This window comes from Diadema antillarum, unplaced genomic scaffold (genome assembly GCF_040938485.1).
Source record: "Diadema antillarum isolate AM-2024a unplaced genomic scaffold, OU_Dant_1.0 seq00000234_RagTag, whole genome shotgun sequence".
In the NCBI taxonomy this organism is placed as follows: Eukaryota; Metazoa; Echinodermata; class Echinoidea; order Diadematoida; family Diadematidae; genus Diadema; species Diadema antillarum.
Window position 1 is genome coordinate 1814753 of NW_027271283.1, and position 15249 is coordinate 1830001.

The 15249-nt window shown below is 41.1% G+C and overlaps 1 protein-coding gene across 1 annotated transcript in view; it reads left to right on the forward strand.

Moving 5' to 3' along the window:
- LOC139729327 (uncharacterized) overlaps window positions 1-14949 on the forward strand; it is a 75863-nt gene extending 60914 nt beyond the window's left edge. The window contains exons 51-56 of the mRNA XM_071640253.1: window positions 8166-8255; window positions 9133-9216; window positions 9811-9905; window positions 10289-10418; window positions 10983-11028; window positions 14324-14949. Coding sequence (XP_071496354.1) covers window positions 8166-8255; window positions 9133-9216; window positions 9811-9905; window positions 10289-10418; window positions 10983-11028; window positions 14324-14466 — 588 coding nt within the window. The 3' untranslated portion in view covers window positions 14467-14949. The remainder of the gene's footprint in view (window positions 1-8165; window positions 8256-9132; window positions 9217-9810; window positions 9906-10288; window positions 10419-10982; window positions 11029-14323) is intronic.
- Window positions 14950-15249: the final 300 nt, after the last annotated feature.

Sequence of the window (15249 nt, forward strand, 5' to 3'; positions counted from 1 at the left end):
GGCTCAGTGTAGCCCCTTTCATTTGGTAGGACAGTTTCTATAACCCTTTTATTCCCAGCTCAGTGTAGCCCTTTTCATTTGGTAGGACAGTTTCTATAACCCTTTTATTCCCGGCTCAGTGTAGCCCCTTTCATTTGGTAGGACAGTTTCTATAACCCTTTTATTCCCGGCTCAGTGTAGCCCCTTTCATTTGGTAGGACAGTTTCTATAACCCTTTTATTCCCAGCTCAGTGTAGCCCCTTTCATTTGGTAAGACAGTTTCTATAACCCTTTTATTCCCAGCTCAGTGAAGCCCCTTTCATTTGGTAGGACAGTTTCTATAACCCTTTTATTCCCAGCTCAGTGAAGCCCCTTTCATTTGGCAGGACAGTTTCTATAACCCTTTTATTCCCAGCTCAGTGTAGCCCTTTTCATTTGGTAGGACAGTTTCTATAACCCTTTTATTCCCAGCTCAGTGTAGCCCCTTTCATCTGGTAGGACAGTTTCTATAACCCTTTTATTCCCAGCTCAGAGAAGCCCCTTTCATTTGGTAAGACAGTTTCTATAACCCTTTTATTCCCAGCTCAGTGAAGCCCCTTTCATTTGGTAAGACAGTTTCTATAACCCTTTTATTCCCAGCTCAGTGAAGCCCCTTTCATCTGGTAGGACAGTTTCTATAACCCTTTTATTCCCAGCTCAGTGTAGCCCCTTTCATTTGGTAAGACAGTTTCTATAACCCTTTTATTCCCAGCTCAGTGAAGCCCCTTTCATTTGGTAGGACAGTTTCTATAACCCTTTTATTCCCAGCTCAGTGTAGCCCCTTTCATTTGGTAGGACAGTTTCTATAACCCTTTTATTCCCAGCTCAGTGTAGCCCTTTTCATTTGGTAGGACAGTTTCTATAACCCTTTTATTCCCGGCTCAGTGTAGCCCCTTTCATTTGGTAGGACAGTTTCTATAACCCTTTTATTCCCAGCTCAGTGTAGCCCCTTTCATTTGGTAAGACAGTTTCTATAACCCTTTTATTCCCAACTCAGTGTAGCCCCTTTCATTTGGTAGGACAGTTTCTATAACCCTTTTATTCCCGGCTCAGTGTAGCCCCTTTCATTTGGTAAGACAGTTTCTATAACCCTTTTATTTCCAGCTCAGTGTAGCCCCTTTGATCTGGTAGGACAGTTTCTATAACCCTTTTATTCCCATCACAGTGCCGCCCCTTTCATTTGGTAAGACAGTTTCTATAACCCTTTTATTCCCAGCTCAGTGTAGCCCCTTTCATTTGGTAAGACAGTTTCTATAACCCTTTTATTCCCAGCTCAGTGTAGCCCCTTTCATTTGGTAGGACAGTTTCTATAACCCTTTTATTCCCGGCTCAGTGTAGCCCCTTTCATTTGGTTGGACAGTTTCTATAACCCTTTTATTCCCAGCTCAGTGTAGCCCCTTTCATTTGGTAAGACAGTTTCTATAACCCTTTTATTCCCAGCTCAGTGTAGCCCCTTTCATTTGGTAGGACAGTTTCTATAACCCTTTTATTCCCATCACAGTGCCGCCCCTTTCATTTGGTAAGACAGTTTCTATAACCCTTTTATTCCCAGCTCAGTGTAGCCCCTTTCATTTGGTAGGACAGTTTCTATAACCCTTTTATTCCCAGCTCAGTGTAGCCCCTTTCATTTGGCTGGGCAATTTCTATAACCCTTTTATTCCCAGCTCAGTGAAGCCCCTTTCATTTGGTAGGACAGTTTCTATAACCCTTTTATTCCCAGCTCAGTGTAGCCCCTTTCATTTGGTAAGACAGTTTCTATAACCCTTTTATTCCCAGCTCAGTGAAGCCCCTTTCATCTGGTAGGACAGTTTCTATAACCCTTTTATTCCCAGCTCAGTGTCGCCCCTTTCATTTGGTAAGACAGTTTCTATAACCCTTTTATTCCCAGCTCAGTGTAGCCCCTTTCATCTGGTAGGACAGTTTCTATAACCCTTTTATTCCCATCACAGTGCCGCCCCTTTCATTTGGTAGGACAGTTTCTATAACCCTTTTATTCCCATCTCAGTGTAGCCCCTTTCATTTGGTAGGACAGTTTCTATAACCCTTTTATTCCCAGCTCAGTGAAGCCCCTTTCATTTGGTAGGACAGTTTCTATAACCCTTTTATTCCCAGCTCAGTGTAGCCCCTTTCATTTGGCAGGACAGTTTCTATAACCCTTTTATTCCCAGCTCAGTGTAGCCCTTTTCATTTGGTAGGACAGTTTCTATAACCCTTTTATTCCCATCTCAGCGTAGCCCCTTTCATTTGGCAGGGCAATTTCTATAACCCTTTTATTCCCAGCTCAGAGAAGCCCCTTTCATTTGGTAGGACAGTTTCTATAACCCTTTTATTCCCAGCTCAGTGTAGCCCCTTTCATTTGGTAAGACAGTTTCTATAACCCTTTTATTCCCAGCTCAGTGTAGCCCCTTTCATCTGGTAGGACAGTTTCTATAACCCTTTTATTCCCATCACAGTGCCGCCCCTTTCATTTGGTAAGACAGTTTCTATAACCCTTTTATTCCCAGCTCAGTGTAGCCCCTTTCATTTGGTAGGACAGTTTCTATAACCCTTTTATTCCCGGCTCAGTGTAGCCCCTTTCATTTGGTAGGACAGTTTCTATAACCCTTTTATTCCCATCACAGTGTCGCCCTTTTCATTTGGTAGGACAGTTTCTATAACCCTTTTATTCCCGGCTCAGTGTAGCCCCTTTCATTTGGTAGGACAGTTTCTATAACCCTTTTATTCCCGGCTCAGTGTAGCCCCTTTCATTTGGTAGGACAGTTTCTATAACCCTTTTATTCCCAGCTCAGTGTAGCCCCTTTCATTTGGTAAGACAGTTTCTATAACCCTTTTATTCCCAGCTCAGTGTAGCCCCTTTCATTTGGTAGGACAGTTTCTATAACCCTTTTATTCCCATCTCAGTGTCGCCCCTTTCATTTGGCAGGACAGTTTCTATAACCCTTTTATTCCCATCTCAGTGTAGCCCTTTTCATTTGGTAGGACAGTTTCTATAACCCTTTTATTCCCATCTCAGTGTAGCCCCTTTCATTTGGCTGGGCAATTTCTATAACCCTTTTATTCCCAGCTCAGTGAAGCCCCTTTCATTTGGTAGGACAGTTTCTATAACCCTTTTATTCCCAGCTCAGTGTAGCCCCTTTCATTTGGTAAGACAGTTTCTATAACCCTTTTATTCCCAGCTCAGTGAAGCCCCTTTCATCTGGTAGGACAGTTTCTATAACCCTTTTATTCCCATCTCAGTGTCGCCCCTTTCATTTGGTAAGACAGTTTCTATAACCCTTTTATTCCCAGCTCAGTGTAGCCCCTTTCATTTGGTAGGACAGTTTCTATAACCCTTTTATTCCCGGCTCAGTGTAGCCCCTTTCATTTGGTAGGACAGTTTCTATAACCCTTTTATTCCCAGCTCAGTGTAGCCCTTTTCATTTGGTAGGACAGTTTCTATAACCCTTTTATTCCCGGCTCAGTGTAGCCCCTTTCATTTGGTAGGACAGTTTCTATAACCCTTTTATTCCCAGCTCAGTGTAGCCCCTTTCATTTGGTAAGACAGTTTCTATAACCCTTTTATTCCCAACTCAGTGTAGCCCCTTTCATTTGGTAGGACAGTTTCTATAACCCTTTTATTCCCGGCTCAGTGTAGCCCCTTTCATTTGGTAAGACAGTTTCTATAACCCTTTTATTTCCAGCTCAGTGTAGCCCCTTTGATCTGGTAGGACAGTTTCTATAACCCTTTTATTCCCATCACAGTGCCGCCCCTTTCATTTGGTAAGACAGTTTCTATAACCCTTTTATTCCCAGCTCAGTGTAGCCCCTTTCATTTGGTAAGACAGTTTCTATAACCCTTTTATTCCCAGCTCAGTGAAGCCCCTTTCATCTGGTAGGACAGTTTCTATAACCCTTTTATTCCCATCACAGTGTCGCCCCTTTCATTTGGTAAGACAGTTTCTATAACCCTTTTATTTCCAGCTCAGTGTAGCCCCTTTGATCTGGTAGGACAGTTTCTATAACCCTTTTATTCCCATCACAGTGCCGCCCCTTTCATTTGGTAAGACAGTTTCTATAACCCTTTTATTCCCAGCTCAGTGTAGCCCCTTTCATTTGGTAGGACAGTTTCTATAACCCTTTTATTCCCAGCTCAGTGTAGCCCCTTTCATTTGGTAGGACAGTTTCTATAACCCTTTTATTCCCAGCTCAGTGTAGCCCTTTTCATTTGGTAGGACAGTTTCTATAACCCTTTTATTCCCATCTCAGTGTAGCCCCTTTCAATTGGTAGGACAGTTTCTATAACCCTTTTATTCCCAGCTCAGTGAAGCCCCTTTCATTTGGTAGGACAGTTTTTATAACCCTTTTATTCCCATCTCAGTGTAGCCCCTTTCATTTGGCAGGGCAATTTCTATAACCCTTTTATTCCCAGCTCAGTGTAGCCCCTTTCATTTGGTAAGACAGTTTCTATAACCCTTTTATTCCCAGCTCAGTGTAGCCCCTTTCATCTGGTAGGACAGTTTCTATAACCCTTTTATTCCCATCACAGTGTCGCCCCTTTCATTTGGTAAGACAGTTTCTATAACCCTTTTATTCCCAGCTCAGTGTAGCCCCTTTCATTTGGTAGGACAGTTTCTATAACCCTTTTATTCCCGGCTCAGTGTAGCCCCTTTCATTTGGTAGGACAGTTTCTATAACCCTTTTATTCCCAGCTCAGTGTAGCCCTTTTCATTTGGTAGGACAGTTTCTATAACCCTTTTATTCCCGGCTCAGTGTAGCCCCTTTCATTTGGTAGGACAGTTTCTATAACCCTTTTATTCCCAGCTCAGTGTAGCCCCTTTCATTTGGTAAGACAGTTTCTATAACCCTTTTATTCCCAGCTCAGTGTAGCCCCTTTCATTTGGTAGGACAGTTTCTATAACCCTTTTATTCCCATCACAGTGTCGCCCCTTTCATTTGGTAAGACAGTTTCTATAACCCTTTTATTCCCATCTCAGTGTAGCCCCTTTCATTTGGTAGGACAGTTTCTATAACCCTTTTATTCCCAGCTCAGTGAAGCCCCTTTCATCTGGTAGGACAGTTTCTATAACCCTTTTATTCCCATCACAGTGTCGCCCCTTTCATTTGGTAAGACAGTTTCTATAACCCTTTTATTCCCAGCTCAGTGTAGCCCCTTTCATTTGGTAGGACAGTTTCTATAACCCTTTTATTCCCGGCTCAGTGTAGCCCCTTTCATTTGGTAGGACAGTTTCTATAACCCTTTTATTCCCAGCTCAGTGTAGCCCTTTTCATTTGGTAGGACAGTTTCTATAACCCTTTTATTCCCGGCTCAGTGTAGCCCCTTTCATTTGGTAGGACAGTTTCTATAACCCTTTTATTCCCAGCTCAGTGTAGCCCCTTTCATTTGGTAAGACAGTTTCTATAACCCTTTTATTCCCAACTCAGTGTAGCCCCTTTCATTTGGTAGGACAGTTTCTATAACCCTTTTATTCCCGGCTCAGTGTAGCCCCTTTCATTTGGTAAGACAGTTTCTATAACCCTTTTATTCCCAGCTCAGTGTAGCCCTTTTCATTTGGTAGGACAGTTTCTATAACCCTTTTATTCCCATCTCAGTGTAGCCCCTTTCATTTGGTAGGACAGTTTCTATAACCCTTTTATTCCCAGCTCAGTGAAGCCCCTTTCATTTGGTAGGACAGTTTTTATAACCCTTTTATTCCCATCTCAGTGTAGCCCCTTTCATTTGGCAGGGCAATTTCTATAACCCTTTTATTCCCAGCTCAGTGTAGCCCCTTTCATTTGGTAAGACAGTTTCTATAACCCTTTTATTCCCAGCTCAGTGAAGCCCCTTTCATCTGGTAGGACAGTTTCTATAACCCTTTTATTCCCAGCTCAGTGTAGCCCCTTTCATTTGGTAGGACAGTTTCTATAACCCTTTTATTCCCAGCTCAGAGTAGCCCTTTTCATTTGGTAGGACAGTTTCTATAACCCTTTTATTCCCATCTCAGTGAAGCCCCTTTCATTTGGTAGGACAGTTTCTATAACCCTTTTATTCCCAGCTCAGTGAAGCCCCTTTCATCTGGTAGGACAGTTTCTATAACCCTTTTATTCCCGGCTCAGTGTAGCCCCTTTCATTTGGTAGGACAGTTTCTATAACCCTTTTATTCCCAGCTCAGTGTAGCCCCTTTCATTTGGCAGGACAGTTTCTATAACCCTTTTATTCCCATCACAGTGTCACCCCTTTCATTTGGTAGGACAGTTTCTATAACCCTTTTATTCCCATCTCAGTGTAGCCCCTTTCATTTGGTAGGACAGTTTCTATAACCCTTTTATTCCCATCTCATTGTAGCCCCTTTCATTTGGTAGGACAGTTTCTATAACCCTTTTATTCCCAGCTCAGTGAAGCCCCTTTCATTTGGTAAGACAGTTTCTATAACCCTTTTATTCCCATCTCAGTGAAGCCCCTTTCATTTGGTAGGACAGTTTTTATAACCCTTTTATTCCCATCTCAGTGTGGCCCCTTTCATTTGGCAGGGCAATTTCTATAACCCTTTTATTCCCAGCTCAGTGAAGCCCCTTTCATTTGGTAGGACAGTTTTTATAACCCTTTTATTCCCATCTCAGTGTGGCCCCTTTCATTTGGCAGGGCAATTTCTATAACCCTTTTATTCCCAGCTCAGTGTAGCCCCTTTCATTTGGTAGGACAGTTTCTATACCCTATTATTCCCAGCTCAGTGTAGACCCTTGTGTACATACCCCCTTATACAAAGTGTATAAGGGGGTATGTAGCAATCAGAGTGTGGGCGGGCGGTGGAGCGGTTCTGTGCAAATCTTGCGTTGCGAATTCCTTTGAGATGCAATTTTGATGAAACTTGGGGTACATGATGACATTGAGGTGTAGACGTGCAAGACATGTTTTTTTGTGTTTATCGGAGAAAGCATGGTTGCCAAAATTTTCCCAAAACCTTGTGGATTGAACTGCCTTCACAATCCACAGTATATAAGCAATTTATTTCAAATTTGGTATGCACAATGATCTATAGGTGTAGTTATGCCAGACATATTTTGCATTTGTACCCACCAAGGCTTTTGGTTATGGTATATTTTCTTGAAAATCTTGTGGAGTGAACATCTTCCACAGTGTTGAGGCAGTCGAACTCAAATTTGGTGCAATGGTGGTTTTGCTGTCAAAATCAAGCATTTAGGTTATGGAGAAGACGACATACTGAAGAAAACCTGTTTTATGGCAGCCATTTTGAAAAAATCCAAGATGGTGGCCATGTAAGTATCAGGGCAAAGGGAAACAATGTTTTCCTGATTTCTTATACAATAAGCTTTCCAAAATTGCATAATTTTGATACTCTCCAAAAAAAAAAAATCTGGCAAAATTTCATGAGGAGCCTGACTATATGTGACAGTGCACCTCAAAACGAACATAAAGTCGCACACACTGATTTTGCGTGAGGACTGAAAATAAGTGAAATGGGTCAACCTAGCCGAACTTGACTTTTTCATATTTTCTGAAAGAGCGGGTCTTCTTTTACATTGTGCTAAAATTTGGTATCATAAAACGGGCAGGAAAGTGTGTTTTTTTAGCAGTTTATCTCCAACATTTTTGGTAGAATAGTGTGATTAAGTGTGTCTTCAGAATCCCTTTTTCATTTCTGAAAAACCTTGTCCACACTCTTCACTTTCAACTCTAATAACTTTTGTAAGGATAATGCTACTGCTTTGGAAGTTGGCATTAATTATGGACAGAGTGTGTTAATGAGGCATGCTTAATTTCAGTTTAATCTGATAATCCCTTCATTGTTGTTACACCGGTGGTTTACTTCCTGTTTTTTGTCCCATTCATCGCACAGCCAGCACGGTTTGGTAAAGATTAAGCACTTGAATAGATACCGTACTTCAGAGCCTCTTTTCTCAGTTCAGACTTTTCCTGAGTTTGTGCTTTCTTTCCAATATTTAGATAGGTTAGGAGAGTCCATTTGATTTGAGTTATACATCATTTTAAAGCTTAAAGTCTGCTCTTTCAGAATATGGTCTTAACTAAAAATTCATGTCTGGCGACTTTTTGTTTGTTTTGAGGTGCAGGGTCACATATGGAAGTTTCTCCCAGTTTTGTAATTGTGCCTTCTTTTTATTTCTCATTGCACACCCTTCTCACCTGCCAGAGCCTTGCCAGGGACCGTCTGGAACATCTCCAGCAGGCTAGGGACGAGGAATCCAAGAGGGAGCTGGAGGCAAGCATCAATGACCTCAAGGTGAGGAGGACATCTCCGTCTCCATGGCAACGTGTGTGCTGCCTAGCATCCTCCCTTGACCTATGACCCTTAAACTCAATGCCTGGAAGTTGGTTGCAGAATGCACTTCTGATTTATGTGAAAGTCATTGTGATAAAAAGAGTGCAGGAGGGAATAGAAAATGCCCATTTTTGTACAAGTGACAAATTTTATGCACTCAGAGTTGTCATCATCCTTTCCCCTCCATCATTTTCTTGTATGAATTAAAAAAAAATATCAAACAGGCAGAAATGAAAGGTTTACGCACATTGACAAGACTCCTCGTGTAACAGGTTGGCTTGATGTAAATAAAATAGTTTTCTCTGTCAAAGTTACACAAGTTTCATTTTAACCTTCAATCAATGATGGGCTTAAATTGTCTCAAGTTTCCAATTGCAACTCTCCCCTCTCAAAGTTGGGGCTTACGCCACATTATTTTAGTTTTACACAGTAATTTACCAAAATTTACATGTGCATTTTCATTGCTGGTCTGTGCCCCATTTCCATTAGAATAAATCTGCAGTACTGTATATACATGTATTATTGGTGGTAAAATCATTTTACAAATTCTGATTTGTTTGTAGCAAGAAAAATGTATAATTTTAGTTGAAAAAAAAAGTTTTCATGGAATTGCCAAATTTAATTCATGCAGGATACTGTATATTGACAGTCATAAGTGTGTGTATCGTCATCTAAAGGGTAGGTATTGTGATTTGTAAAGTTATATCATGTGGATAATGGCATTTCTTCAGTGTTGAGAATCAAAATGCATTGCCATGCCATGTATGGACATGAAAAAATGGCTTAAAATTCTTGTCAATTCGTGAAAAGAAATACATGTATGATGTGCTACCTACAGATGGAATGCTCCCAGCTGAGATCAAGTTACCATGAGGCACAGACTCAGAAGGCAACACTGGAGGCTGAGGTGGCCAGATATAAGGTTAGTTTCACCACATTGCTTTTTTGTCTTTTCTTTTTTAATGCAAAGGTTATCTTTTGATGCTATTCCAGTGTAGTGAGGCATTTACTAGGGTCATGACGTGATTATTGAATGCTGAGTGGTGTTTGGGATATGATTTGTTGCATTGTCTTGGCTTTTTTTAATATACCAATGAAATTTAAAATCATTTTATTGGGGTGAAAAAGAAAATTGAAAAAGGAGCACTTTCCAATATCATTTGATTTATTGAAACTGATAGAATTCATGTATCGAGTTGTTCTTATTGCAAATGATTAACAGTGGCCCACATCACGATAAATATTTCATTGCTTATTTACGTCAATGTAGGGTAATTGGTCAATCAGTTGCAGTCATTTGATTTGTGTCAGAGCAATTTGTGAAATTAAATAAGAAAAAAATGCTTTGAGTTATCCAGTGGTTGGCTGTTAACACATTTGGATTTGGTCATTAGAAATACATTATGTATGCCCTTTTCCTTTGTTGTGGACCTCACAATTGTAGACATGGTCTCTTTTGTCCACTTTGATTTTGACTCTGTCTATCTGTCTCTCTGTCTCTCTGTCTCTCTCACAGGACCTCCATAGGCAGGAGGTTGAATCGCGGGAGCGGCTGGGGGCGGAGCTAGATAGGACACAGAACAGACTGGTAGACCTCACAGCAAGAATGACGTAAGAAGTAGAACCAAACTCTCCTTATCACAGTAGAATACCCCATTATACTTATTCGGCACAGATGCCAACTGTTGATTCTTTCCCCCCCCCCCCCCCCCCCCCAAAAAAAAAAAAAAAAAATGCAGCAGGTTTCACAAAAAATACTGTATTTTCCAAATGTTATCACTACACATTTCTATTGCAGATAATGTAAAACTACTGTTTCCACCAAAAATATTTGTTTTAAGCCACCAAAGTACTGCAAAGCCATTTAACGAGGTTTGCATCCCCGACTCGGTCATAAACTATGTTTCAGATGCAGTTATGTAAACCATTGAGATTTTGGTAAATTTATTTCTTTGACATGAAAGGTATGTGATGAAACTTGTTACCCATGTTAGGATGGAGCGTAAGACCAAACACCTGCGGACCAGTAGTCTGGACCTGACACCAACCAAGGCCTCTCCCAGAGCCACACCCCATAGCCCAGGTCCTGGTCCTGGTACCGGAGTGGATCCAATCACTGAAAAGGTACCAATCCACTTTGGCAACTTTCGTGTTGCAGATGCATAGACTGAGCAAAGTTGCATGACCTCGAAGTCTTTGAAAGTAGTGAAACTATCATTACAGTGTATATTTCCGACAGTTGTGTGTCAAATCTGTGACAGCTTTATTTATATCATATTGGATGGCAATGAATGGGATCTGAGGAAATATTGCACTAATTAAAGATGAGCATAATATTGGCCCTAACAAGTGCAATATTCCCTAGTCTTCCATGAATTAAAGCCATCCATTATGATTATTATCTACATATGATGATTTTTAGAGAAAGCATAAACTGTAAAAAAGTACCATACTTCTACTAGACTTTGAAGTCAACTCTGCACTGAAAAAGGAGTGACTGGCACCTGCGTATTCAGCATGATATTTTGTGCATTCGTGAATTGTAACAAGAGTTCATGCACTCAGTACAGTAGCAAGCACTCGCACCAAAAGTAGACTCACTAAATACATTGGGTATGCAATACCAAATGCTTGTGATTACATCAGACTCTTCACTTACATTGCTTAATTAATTGATTTCCATGACAGGTTCGACTCGAGTTAGACAAGAGCATAGAGAGACACTTACAAACAGGTGAGTATGGTGGATGAAGGAATCAAGTGTCTCTTGTCATAAAAGTCAATGTGAAACTAAAAGCTAGCTATTGCCCACAAGTCCTTTTCGCCAAACCCTCCCCGTACCCAGTCACTAAAGTTTGATGGTCTGGTGGCAGCCTTTATCATACCCCCGCCAAACGAAGTTTGAAGGGGGTATATAGGAATCAGCGGACGGTCGGGCGGTCGGGCGGTCGGGCGGTCGGGCGGTCGGGCGGTCGGGCGGTCGGGCGGTCGGTCGGGCGGTCGGGCGGTCGGTCCGTTGCAAATCTTGCGTCACGAACTACTTCCTCAGTTTTCAACCGATTCCCATAAAACTTGGCACAGATGTGTGCCTTGGGTTGTAGATGTGCAAGACGTATTTTTTGACAGTACCCAAAAGTACGTTGCCGTGGTAACGGCATATTATGGGCAAAAATGGGTACAAATCTTGCGTCACGAACTCCTCCCACAGTTTTTGATCAATTTTTATGAAATTAGGTACAGATGTTCATCTGAATATGTTAATGTGCAAGACACATATTTCCGCAGTGGCAAAAAGTGCGTTGCCATGGTAACGGCATGTTATTGGTAAAATATAGGGCAAAATGCTTCATGGCAAAACTGCTTCATCAGTGTTCTTCCAATTCTCATGGAATTCATATTGAATGTTTGTCTTAGGATATAGGTCAGCATGACACATTTCTTGACAGTGACAAAAAGTATGTTGCCATGGTAACAGCTCACATATTATGAGCCAAAATGATGGAAAATTTTGTGTTGCAAACTACTTCCTCAGTTTTTGCCCAATTTCCATGAAACTTGGAACAGATGTGTGCCTTTGGTTGTAGATGTGCAAGACGCATTTTTTGACAGTACCCGAAAGTACGTTGCCATGGTAACGGCATATTAATGGCAGAAGATCAAGGAAAGATCTTGCGGATTTAACTACTTCCTCAGTTTTTTGACCAAAGCTTATGAAATGTGGCACACACCTTGATCTTGGTGGGAAGATGTGGAAGACATATTTTTCGGACGTGTCGGAAGCTGCGTTGCCATGGTAACGGCATATAAATGGCAGAAGATCAAGGAAAGATCTTGCGGATTGAACTACTTCCTCTGTATTCGACTGAAGCTCATGAAATGTGGCACACACATTGGTCTTGGTGGGAAGATGTGCAAGACATATTTTTTGGATGTGTCGGAAGCTGCGTTGCCATGGTAACGGCATATTAATGGCGGAAGATCAAGGAAAGATCTTGTGGATTGAACTACTTCCTCAGTTTTTGACAAAAGCTTATGAAATGTGGCACACACAATAGTCTTGGTGGGAAGATGTGCAAGACATATTTTTCGGACGTGTCGGAAGCTGCGTTGCCATGGTAACGGCATTTAAATGGCAGAAGATCAAGGAAAGATCATTCCTTGGGTAAGACTGTCGTCACGGGGCGGGGGTATTAATCACCTTAAGTGATATTTCTAGTTTCAAACAAGCTTCAGATGAATGCAGACTCAAACTGTCTTTGCACATCAAAATGAGAAACAAAAGCTACATTGTAGTGAAGTTTCTATTAATTTCCCAGAATAATTTGAGCAGCTTCAAGGCTTGGATATAAAGAGTTTTTATACCCCCGCCAAACGAAGTTTGAAGGGGGTATATAGAAATCAGCGGACGGTCGGGCGGTCGGTCGGGCGGGCGGTCGGGCGGTCGGTCGGGCAGTCGGTCCGTTGCAAATCTTGCGTCGCGAACTACTTCCTCAGTTTTCAACCGATTCCCATAAAACTTGGCACAGATGTGTGCCTTGGGTTGTAGATGTGCAAGACGTATTTTTTGACAGTACCCAAAAGTACGTTGCCATGGTAACGGCATATTATGGGCAAAAATGGGTACAAATCTTGCGTCGCGAACTCCTCCCACAGTTTTTGATCAATTTTCATGAAATTAGGTACAGATGTTCATCTGAATATGTTAATGTGCAAGACACATATTTCCGCAGTGGCAAAAAGTGCGTTGCCATGGTAACGGCATGTTATTGGTAAAATATAGGGCAAAATGCTTCATGGCAAAACTGCTTCATCAGTGTTCTTCCAATTCTCATGGAATTCATATTGAATGTTTGTCTTAGGATATACAACTGTAGGTCAGCATGACACATTTCTTGACAGTGACAAAAAGTATGTTGCCATGGTAACAACTCACATATTATGAGCCAAAATGATGGAAAATTTTGTGTTGCAAACTACTTCCTCAGTTTTTGCCCAATTTCCATGAAACTTGGTACAGATGTGTGCCTTTGGTTGTAGATGTGCAAGATGCATTTTTTGACAGTACCCGAAAGTACGTTGCCATGGTAACGGCATATTAATGGCAGAAGATCAAGGAAAGATCTTGCGGATTTAACTACTTCCTCAGTTTTTTGACCAAAGCTTATGAAATGTGGCACACACCTTGATCTTGGTGGGAAGATGTGGAAGACATATTTTTCGGACGTGTCGGAAGCTGCGTTGCCATGGTAACGGCATATAAATGGCAGAAGATCAAGGAAAGATCTTGCGGATTGAACTACTTCCTCTGTATTCGACTGAAGCTCATGAAATGTGGCACACACATTGGTCTTGGTGGGAAGATGTGCAAGACATATTTTTTGGACGTGTCGGAAGCTGCGTTGCCATGGTAACGGCATATTAATGGCGGAAGATCAAGGAAAGATCTTGTGGATTGAACTACTTCCTCAGTTTTTGACAAAAGCTTATGAAATGTGGCACACACAATAGTCTTGGTGGGAAGATGTGCAAGACATATTTTTCGGACGTGTCGGAAGCTGCGTTGCCATGGTAACGACATTTAAATGGCAGAAGATCAAGGAAAGATCATTCCTTGGGTAAGACTGTCGTCATGGGGCGGGGGTATTAATCACCTTAAGTGATATTTCTAGTTTTGTCAGTAAGTAAGCATTATAGAATTGTAATGATGATAATGATATTAAGAATGGTAATAAAAATAACAATACAATCATGCTCCCAATAAAACTGCCAATGTTACATATGGTCTCATTTATCCAAGGCAGATTCTTCTGTTGTAGATCAAGAATCCATGGTGTGATGTACAAATTGTATCTTTCATTCAAAGAATCATCAGTTAAAACCTCCACATGTGCATTTGGTGTAGGATAGGATGTTTGAGAGGGACTTACATCAAGGGAATAGAGACAACTGTGAGTGTATGGAAAATATGATGTGCTTATCTTAAGTTTGAAATATAAACAAATTTTCATTTCACATTGCTCTATTTTCAGCTCCAACAGAATTTGGGTCAACATTGCTAGCAGAGAGGTTGGGCAGGGATCATCTCAACAACTCACAAGGGATCAGCTCGCTGGGTTCAACGATACCAAACAACAATTATCTCTCTGTCCTGAGGAAAAACTACTTTGTTTGATGTATTCATACTGACAGTTATTGAAGCTTTTAATCTATTGCTGACCCATATAGAGTCAATTTTGCTGGAAATACCCCTTGATAAAGACCTTGAACAAGCAGCTTTTACAAACCTTAAGTATTTCCATTGGACTTCTGATTTCAGATGTTAATGTTGCAAAAAGTTTAAAAGTACTTCAAGAACCCGAGTACCAAAGTGCAAACTGAATTCAATTTTTTCTGATATGTGCATGTGCATACATTCTAGCTTGCACCATGAGTGCTCATTCATTGCCAGAGGGTACTAGGTAACTGAGGAAGAGAATGAGAATAATACCGAGCAGTTTAACAAGGTCATTTTTTGAGGCCAGTTGGTTTTGGGAGTGTATAATAGAATCGCCACGGGTGTCCACAAATCATTTTGCTTTTGTGGAAGTAAAGCATTTTATGTAGGGAACATGACTGCCTTAGTACAAGCAAGGAACTTCAAGAGATATGGGGTAGAGTCCTGACAGCCTTATTCCCTTTGAACTCATGTTTGGTGCTGCCACTCAAAAACATTGGAAGCATGTGCCAAAGTGGATCTGTCTCACAGACAGGAAGACAATTGTTTTGTGCCTCATTGCATAATGTCCAGTCACTATACCATGTCAGTTTTATTTGTAGGAATCAATAAGAAAAGGAATAAAATTGACTTTCAAGTAGGGTACAGTCTCAAACACTTTCACAACACACAGCTCTGTTTTACACTTTTCCACACATTTCTGGATGGGATTTACTGTTGTTTTATATGTTTGATCTGTTG